General features: G+C 37.7%; 1 protein-coding gene across 1 annotated transcript; it reads left to right on the forward strand.

The window, feature by feature from the left end:
* Positions 1-6341: 6341 nt before the first annotated feature.
* LOC149084442 (uncharacterized) lies at positions 6342-8862 on the forward strand. The gene is made up of 3 exons (XM_089235316.1): positions 6342-6680; positions 8171-8552; positions 8651-8862. The coding sequence occupies exons 1-3, from the start codon at positions 6342-6344 to the stop codon at positions 8860-8862; spliced, it is 933 nt and encodes a 310-aa protein (XP_089091442.1).
* The last annotated feature ends 1186 nt before the right edge of the window (positions 8863-10048 follow it).

Raw genomic sequence — 10048 nt, forward strand, 5'->3', positions numbered from 1 at the left:
ATGAAAAAGAGATAATTCCAAAATTAATGAAAGAGACAATTCCAGAATTCATGAGATATAATTTCAGAATCAATGAAAGAAATAATTCCAGCATTAATGAAAGAAATAATTCCAGCATTAATGAAAGAAATAATTCCAGCATTAATGAAAGAAACAAATCCAGAATTGATGAAAGCAATTATTTCAGAAGTAATGAAAGAAATAATAATTAATAAAGGAAATAAAATTCCAGAATTAATGAAAGAATATTCAAAAAATAAGGAAGGAAAATTCCAGAATAAATGAAGAAAAGTTTCATAATTAATGAAAGAAAATTCAAGAAATTATGAAAGAAATGATTCCGGTATTAATGAAATAAATAATTTAATCTTTTTTCACCTTTAGATGAGTTCTTCTCTCTATCCTTTTTTTAAATGTTTAAAACCCAATATTTAGAGACCGAACTGTACATTTCTATGGAAAAATTGCCAGGCGGGAACTCTGTTTTGACCGAGTCACGTAATTTCCTTGCATTTGGTGTCGCTGCAGTCGCGGTGGCTGGATGCTCCCTCTAGTAATAAGTCCGACCAGTAATGTCGTCTGCTTCTCTCCGGGTTACTTGTTTTGGGTGTCTCCTTGTGTCCTGAAAAAATTACTGAACTGGCAGTTCGAACTTCCAGTTCTGTTTGTGAACTTAGCTTGTAGGGAACCGACTTCTTGTCTGTCGTCTGCTCATTTAGAGGCTCTTTGTTTTGGACGTCTCCTTATGCTCAAATAAAATAACCGAACTTATAGTTTGAATTTCCAGTTCAGTTCACGAGCTTTGTTTATAAGGAACTGAGCGGAATAAAGGATACAGTTTTTTTCAATTTGAACTTCATTATCACCACAAGAGTCACTTTTAAATTTGACATTAGATGGCAGCACATTATTATAAAGTGCAGTGTGGAAAAATTCACTTTTTACGATCTTACCTGTCGTCTGCTTGTGTGGAGGTCCTATGTTTTGGATAAAGGTCTCCTTGGGTCATGAAAAAATTACTGAACTGGAATTTTGATCTTTCAGGTCAGTTTATAAGCTTTGTTTATAAGGAGCAAAGCTGAATGAAGAATATAAATTTTTTTATACCTGAGCTTTTCGTCATCACCACATAAGGCATTTCTGATTTTGAAAGTAGATAGCAGCACCAACAATATTTTTAAAAATGAATTTCTTAAAGTATTCTGGAGTATTAAATTAATTTTAATTCCCTTTTAAAATTGTTAGTGCCATTGTGAATTCGCGGCAAATGCTACAAGGCAAAAAAAAACAAACAAAAAGAACTGCTATTGGCGGACGGCGTAACAGTTCGAGTCACCCGATATATACGGATTTTGTCATTGCGTAACGCAGTGACAAAACTGTTCATGTGAACATAATAATGATTCATTATCAGGATTTCAAGCCCATCGGAAAATATAAATAAGGGGCCATTCAAGTATTACGTAAGCAGATTTTCAGCCATTTTTGACCCCCTTGTCAGCAAAACAATGACCCCCCCCCCCTGTCAGCAAAATTTCGTCAGCAGCTTAGAATACTTCATATCTTCAAAAAGGGGTGGTTGATGACGTAAGCAACCTTCAAACCCCCCCCCCCCCCCCATCATCAAAAGTCAGCAAATCCGAAACTTCCTCCCTCCCCTCGATGCTGACGTAATACTTGAAGGACCCCTAATCAGATATTCAAATAAGAAAATTTGTTCACTTCAATTTCGATACGGTGAAAATCTGAGATTTCATTGCATGACAAGCTGCCTTCAAGTGGCTTTTTGGTTCGTAATATCGCCACTCTCTCGCAGGCGAACGAAGCAACGTGCTAGTTGGCCTAAACACAACACAATATTTCACGTAATAGTCTGTACTATATTTAATATACAGGGCGCATAGGTAACGGGGCATATGGCATTTTACTGGCGAACCATTGGTCCTAGAAGCATACTTCCAGTTGGAAAAAGCACCCGCATAATGTGTAGTACTCAGATATTTGATTCATGTTGCCAGGGGTTACATAGTTATTAAAATAAAAATGTTAACTCTTTATGGACACCCTGTGCCCCGAAACCCAATTGGAAAGTTATTTCCCGGTCTCCAGCAAAAAAATTCATCGTTTCTAAGTGCAATATTCACTGACATATTCGAAGAAAGTTGGAAAAAAAAAAATCATTAAATGCGAGGAAACCATTTTACCCGCATTTAATGCTGTTTTTTTTCCCGAAATTTCCTCAATTTTTCGAATTTGCGCATCTCGGTGAATATTGTTCTTAGAAACGTGACATTATTTTAGTTGTCATTGGAAGAGACAGAGCAACAACTTCTTAATTGGGTTCTTTGGCACACGGGGATGGTATAAAAAGTTGGTTTTTTATTTTATTTCATAACTAGACAACCCCTTACAACATGAATGACATATCTGAGTTCGACACGTGATTTGGATACTTTTTCTAGTTGGGTATGTCTTTAAGACTAACGGCTCGCAAGTAGTGCCATACGCCCCGTTACCCATGCAGTCTGCATATACACGTAAAAAAATACAGTCGACTCTCGTTTTAACGAATACCGTTATAACGGAAAAAATATAGTTTTAACGAAAACTTTTCTAATCCCCCCCCCGGATAAGTTTACATAGGAACAATATAAAAATCTGAAATTTAACGAAATTTCTTTATTACTCGGTCTCTTGGAGTTCATTATAATGGGGTTGACTGTATTCCCACCAAAAAATCTGATATTTTTGCAATTTTTGATGCGAAAGCAGTCCTTTTTATAATGATTATGCCATTTTACTTTTATAAAATTTAAGAAGGAAACAAAAGAAAGAAAGGGTGGGGAGAAAAAAAGAAAAATATCCAAGAGGGGCTCGGTTGTGCGTAAATGCCTTGAAATTCCATTTGTGCGCAAGGGGATTCGAGCTTCATTCTCAGTTTTATGATAAAATTTCACATTTATGAGACGTTTGACTACGGTTACGATTAACCTCTATATATAGCTCTTTCAATATTAAAATATTTCATTTATACGAAGCACAATGTCAATTATTTGGCATTTTCATTTTGACTCGAACTCCAAATCTTTGGCATTTAGACACCATTTCCAACTATCAAATCCACGAGGTTTTTGCAGACTGTGAAAAATGTGTCGCTGAATTGGTTTTGCATGCTTATTATCAACACTAAAAACCACAAATTTTAGGTTGACAGATACAGAGATACGCATTGAGAGGGTTATGGACATTTCAAAATGAAGACTTGCGTGAGAATTTATTGCACTTTTTCTGAGAAATCAACAGACGCAGTGAGTCTCAAATAAACGGATTTAAATTGCTTTAAATGTAGTGTTGTCATACGCCATTTTAGAATTTTTTTTTCTCTAATGCCCACAACATTGTTCTTGCGGGATAGGAAAATTGTATTGAAATTATTTGGGATGTTGCAGGCCATCAGCAGGCTTATGTAGTAGGGCAGTTAATAGGAAGCATTACAGTATAGATTGAAAAAAACTTTAAAGATGTGGTGTCAATCTTAGTCCTACTAAGTCCCAATACATTATCTGCTTGGATTGCATATAGAAACCAATCAGCATAAACCAAATGACGTTAAGACCGTCTTAAATATGTTTAAAATCACGTTTTTCCTGTTAAATTGAAATGAATAGCATATGAACACTTGCGATTTTGAAACAACAGCAAATTTATGCAATTACAGTTTCTTCAGTTATACAGCAATGTAGTTTTAAAAAAATTAAAATTTCGTAAGGTATTTTTCCTCATGCATGATTTGGTCTCTTGCAGTTCGTTATAACTGAATTCGACTTTATTTCTTTTCAGTGGAGGCAATGGGTTGCCACACCCCTCCCCAAAAATTCATTAAAAAAATACCCCAGAGCAATCACTCTTTATTCGATTTTTATAAATATATTCCTAGGCTGACCATATTTCCTCGAGAGAAATACGGGACATTGCGTTTCCAAATACGGGAAAATACGGGACATCGCCAATTATCGCCAAAAACAACGCCAAAACCAAACAAAGTTGCCAAATATTGCTGAAATTACAGAAAAATCCCAATGGTGGGAAATGATGCAAATTGCAGTGGATTACAATATATTCCACGAAAGACAAACGTTCAATCAAATGTGGAAGATTAATATTCTCATATATAGTTGTAATTATCGTAAAATAATTTATGAGTTGAAAAATAATATCAATCTTTGACTTCAATAAAGAATAAAAATTCAAGTTGGCTTAGTGTAAAATACTGGAATACCCGGGACACTTTTGCCAAAAAGTCGGGACGGCCAAAAAAACACAAAATACCGGGACTGTCCCGGGAAATACGGGACGTATGGTCACCCTATATATTCCCCATCGGACCACTCAGGTTTAGAGGTGCCGCGAGTTCTATACCCGGTTCGTCCTTGTCAGAAAACTTTCCTGACACAGGGGTACAACGAAAAATGGCGACTTGACCGCAGCAAAAAATTTGCTACCGCATGGAGTCCCCCATCGAGGGGTTAGCGCACCAACCTCTCGATGAGTATAAGAAACAAGCCTGCCGTTCGGAATCGGCAATAAATTGTGGTTCACAGTATAATTAGCCCTCGTGTGCAGAAAATGACCGTGGTGCGACAAAAATGATCAATGATCAGACCACTCAGTGCCGGTTGAAGATAGCTTTGTGCTAAACTAGACGGCTATCCGTCTGTAATTGCATGAAAACGATGGGGTTTTTTACACACAAGCTTTTATTTTTCACCCATCTACTTCTTGGATTGCATTTACTACCAGCACTCAAAAGAATGTCAATGAATGGCCAACAAATCTTTGTCTGCTTTCTTTATGGCTGCCTTCTTTGAATGAAAAGTCTTCGAACACACACAACTTTCTGTCTTTACAGTTATTCCATTTTGCTTAAACCTCTTCTATAGTTTGCGTCAGGGCCTACTGTCACCCCCAAGTCGTAAACCCACCGAGATTACATGCAACACTTTTTTATTTCCTTCCTCATATTAATGTTACTTGAATAGCGGAAAAATTTCGAAAAATATATATTCTATGCATTTTTTGTTTGAAATTCAATTTTTTTTAGTCAGAGTGACTAATTCCACAACCTTCTTCGTGGCCCCCGTATCAGTAGCCGTGGCTCCCCTTTCGCCAGATTTTCATCCGTGGCCCCCTTGGAATATCCTAGGGCCCCCCTAAGGTCATATGGCCCCCGGTTGAGAACCACTGGTCTATACCCTAAATTAACGGTTTCGAAGGATATATGCCTAGTAATTTAATCTCAAACTATTTAAAATCTGGTAACCCTACCAAAGAAAAAAAAAATGAATGAAATAACTACTTTATCCATCTTTCCCCCCCATTTTTGATTATTTGTTGCACACCTCTGAATGGCCCACCACTCTGAATGGCTCTCAGGGGTACGAGTACCGTACCACAAGTGGGAACCACTGAAAAAACAACTTTATATAGAGTTAATATTTTTATTTTTCCAAGTTTGAGCAGCATTATATACATATAAATATATTTTTTGAAGTAGCATCAAATGCCTACAATACAAATTTTCTTGTGTATTTGTGTGTGTGTGATCAGCCATATTAACCACCCTGTGAGAATATTCAAAATATATGATTACGATAAAAATTCTGACCAGACATCTCATTACACCCTCAACTTTCGCTACCACAAAATATTCATTTTAGTTTGATAAAAAGAGAAACAGCGGCTGCTGCAACATGCACCAACTAAAATACTAAAAACTTTCGGAATGACTGAATTATCCATTAGCTTTTCACCAAACTTCATATTCTGTCACTGCCAAGCGAAGAATATTGAAGAATATCATGGGGTTAAGGAAGTAAAAAGGAAACAACGCCGTTCCACAAACACACTAAACAAACACTCTGCGCACTTATAAAAGTATCTATAAAGTCTTAAGAGGACCACTTCATGAAAAAAAAGTAAAAAAAAAACTAGTGGGCGAATTGGAGTTCCTTATGTCTCTGGAGCAGCGATAGGATAGCTGGGACATGCACATGAAATCAAGAAAACTTTTCTTCTCTGTCTGCAAATTTTTCATCTTAGTATTTAAATTGAAATCCGAGTTACCATCAACTCATCCTAACAGCTAAATAACTTCCCAATATTCAAAAATTAGACATAACAAAGATAATGAGGCCAAACTCGAAGATTTCGTTTTTGAGTTAAAATTTTTAAGATATAATTGGCATAAGGCCTCAAACAGTCAAAATTCTTTTCCCCCCCGTCAGTTTATTATATGTTTCAGTCGTCATTAAGTGACACCTCAATGTCAGATTATCTCGGAAATGGCTGTAACCAGTTGCGATGTTTTTCTAGAATCGGACAGCAGTTGGGATTTCAAGAACGATCTTAAGAACTTCATGGATTCCAACGGACTGAAACACGCTGGCCGATCGATGAAGGGCTCTTTCGGTAGAGTATACGAGCTCAGAGACGAGAAGGGTAAGCACTACGCTGTCAAAATAAGTCCGAAGAACTGTGCATTGAATAATTTAGAAATCGACGTGTGGAAAGATTTTGAGCACCCTAACGTTGTTGAGCTTCTGAAGATGGATGCCAGTTCCCGTGGAAGCGTCATCTTTATGATGGATTTCATTGGCATGGATCTGCACAATTACCTGCAAGTGAGTTTCCAGTTTACGTGCCTTATTCAAGTGAATTGCCGCATGATAGAGTGCTATGAAGGAGGTTATCCCTTGAAACTAAATTTTGCTTAAAATGACGTGGTTTCATGGTCACCTTTGCATGTGTGAGAAATACGCGTTTATAGTAATTCACTCTTACATAACATGCTGAAGAAATAATGCGTACAGTCCTGAAATAGCCGGATCAAACTTCGGAGCACCCTACTTAGGCTGCGGTTATAGTAGAGTGAAGAGATAAGCTGTAAGAGAATTTCGACTAGAAAGGTAAAAGAGAAGGGGGAATAGCGAAAATAGCCGGAGGATAGAAATGTGAAGCGTGTGATAATGATGATGTCTCCACAGGAGAGGAAGAGAAAAAAAGGGGAGAAACGCGTGACCAATCAGCAGCTAGTGAAAATCCCCATCTCGATCTGAAAACAAACACCGTTCTTTGAATCCCGCACCCCGTTGAGCGCCTCTTTCTCTCCCTCTCGAGCAGGTGAGGTGTAGAACAAAATAATACAATTGTTTTCGTCGCTAGTCGATATTATACATTCCCATACGTCGTGGTCCCCTGACTATAGTTGCGGTTATAGTAGAGCGAAGAGATAAGAGGGCGACTCGGAAGGAGGAAATGCATTGGGGTCGGGGAAGAAGAAGAAGAGGTGCTCACACATAGTAAAAGAGGCGGAGAAGAGCGGAAATGACCAGGGTGTTTCTGAAATGTAATAATGTAATAAGTGTGTGATGATGATAATTCCTCCGCAGAAGAGGGAGAGAAAAAAAAGCAGAAAAAAACCAATCAGTAGATAGAGAAAGTCCTTACTTCGCGGTAAAAACAAGCTTTTTTGTTCAACTCCCGGACCTCGTTCAGTGTCCTCTTTCGATTCTTTGTCTCGCTGCTCGAGTGTGTAAGGCGTAGAACAAAACAGTACAATTGTTTTCGACGCTTATCTGTATCTCTTACCTCTTCGCTCTGGTAGGTGTTCGGCCTTGAGTCCACTGTATTTTGATGCTAGGAGAAACGAAAGAGAATTCAACCGGTGTCTTGGCGGAATTTTTGTTACTGCATTATCTTATCAGTACCTTAAATTTTGTTTCTCTTGGCAATACAAGCTAAATTCAAAGAATGTCAAAATAGGGCTTAATCCGCTAACCGAAAAAAGAGGTATTGCGCATTTTCTAAACCGGTTTTTTAGACCGCTTTACTTGTAAAAAAAAATTAGTAGAATCTCGTTTGATGTGACGTGACGTATCTAAGTTTATTCTCGTTGTTAAGCCGGGTTTTCCTAGGAATAGAATTTCTGCGCTGTGTGCCGCGTGAAAATGCTGATTGGTTAAAAACCTGAAATTCAGGTTTTTTTCGACCAATCAGCGTTTCCAAGCTGTACGCAGTGTAGAAACCTGCTCCTAGGAAAATCCGGCTTTAGGGGATTGTAAAAAATGCACATATGTGTGAGCAATGTTTTTTTTCTTTACATATTTTTCAGAGACCGTGCTATCTTTCGGCGAGGAATTCCCTTTCGCGAAGTATCAGCTTCCTCAAGGGCATTCTGCAAGGTTTGAAGTACTTGCATGGAATCCATCTGTGTCACCTGGACCTTAGAGCTGCGAACATCTTCATATCTTCCAGCCACGATGTTGCGAAAATCGGTGACTTTTCCGGTCTGACAAGGGCCAACCAGAAGACGCGCCATTTCCCGTTGCTGCACGCGTTCCGACCACCAGAGCTGAGCTTCTCTAGAGATGGCGGAAGTGGTAGCTGGAGCAAGAAATCATGGCCCAAAGTCATCGACTTATGGGCTTACGGTCTAGTAGTCGTACATGTGGTCTTCGGGGACTTTTTCTTTATGAAATTATTAGAAGATAGTTGTAAGTATATAAATATGATAGCGGCGCACTACTACTACTTTCTTTTTCTACTTTCTTTTGTTCTACTTTCTTTTTCTCTGAATGTGTTTCTATAATAGGCTCCGACTGGGGTGTATTCCTGTCCGAATTGAGTAAACCGGATCTATCCCTGACCTGCATTCGCCAAACCTACAGTTTCAGCTTGGTCAGCGACGAATTTCACTCCAAGTTTCACTCTTTCGTAGAGCAGTTCCTTCAAATCAAGCCGTGGAAGAGAAAATCCGCCGAAAGCGGCTTGAAACATTCATTTTTGATGTTGAATAATTCATAAAGTACACATATTTTGTAATATGAATCATCAATAAAATATTTTGTTTTCAATTATGATATCATACCAATCACCATCTTGATCGACTGGAAGTCGAGCGATTAGCACGCTAACCATTTAATAAATATTAATCTGGAATATGTTGTATCTCAGATACACGCTATGTACATGTGTATAATTATATATCCTTATTCAGCTATTGCTATTGAACTAGCTCTGAACAATATATTGATAGGTTCAGGGAGCAAAAGATTCGAATTGTGTTATACTGTTTTTAAAAATTACTTGAGGTACGCATGTTAAATGTTCGGGGTTCCGCCATTCATCTTTCAAAATGAAGCGAGAATGACTAAGATTGTAATTACAGCAGACTCACGCTAATCCGGCACATATCAGACTAGGGTGTGTCAGATTACTGTAATCGCCGGATTAGTGGAAGATGGTTGAAAAAGCGCATGTAAATACAGAAGATGCTGGTTATTAGCATCACGGATAATTTTATCATTTGGGTATTTTTATCATTTTTGCTAAAAACGGAAGTCGACAAAAATACGATCTCAGGTTTACAATTTCCTAATAGGGCTTTAATAACCGTATTGATTATTATTCTGGTGGTACTTTCGCAATAGATTTCCTACAATGAAAAGCGTGTGTAAGGTAAGAGGAAAAAGTCCTTTTCTTCAGTTCTTGGTCAGTTTCTTTCAACACACCACACCATTTACAGTTCATCGACCGGAAGACTGTATACTATGTATAAACAAGAGATCTATTATCTTATCTCGTACCGTACATTATAAAAACTACAGTAATTTGCAATACACACATTACGCAGTTCCATTTTGACTTCTCAAAATTTCTGAATAAAGAAAAATGATTTTGAGCTTAAAGGGAGAAAAAAATGCTGTTTCAGAACAGTTGGAAAAAAGCGTTATTCTAAACGTTCTGAAATAAGTTATGTTGGAAAAAGAAAAACAGACTTGTGTCTAGTTTCCATAAGTCCCGTTTAACGAACGGGCCATATGGTCATCGTACTTACAACCGGAACTTTTTAGATATAGTTATAATTGGTTATTGTTATCAGAAACCTTTCTTCCTAATGTGATCACATTATGTGGCGTGCACTGTAATATAACTTCTGCGTACAGATATGCAGTGGCATGTTTTCCTCTTCTACACTCGATGAAAATCA

This window comes from Pholcus phalangioides, unplaced genomic scaffold, assembly GCF_987345545.1.
Source record: "Pholcus phalangioides strain wild (caught in Gottingen) unplaced genomic scaffold, Ppha-v1.0 ptg000008l_1, whole genome shotgun sequence".
NCBI classification, from domain to species: domain Eukaryota; kingdom Metazoa; phylum Arthropoda; class Arachnida; order Araneae; family Pholcidae; genus Pholcus; species Pholcus phalangioides.

Excerpts from the sequence above, each read along its gene's own strand:
- LOC149084442 (XM_089235316.1), top strand. The coding sequence starts at position 6,342 with ATGGCTGTAACCAGTTGCGATGTTTTTCTAGAATCGGACAGCAGTTGG. Across the intron at positions 6,681-8,170 it reads ATCTGCACAATTACCTGCAA|AGACCGTGCTATCTTTCGGC; the intron begins GTGAGTTTCCAG and ends CATATTTTTCAG. Across the intron at positions 8,553-8,650 it reads GAAATTATTAGAAGATAGTT|GCTCCGACTGGGGTGTATTC; the intron begins GTAAGTATATAA and ends TTTCTATAATAG.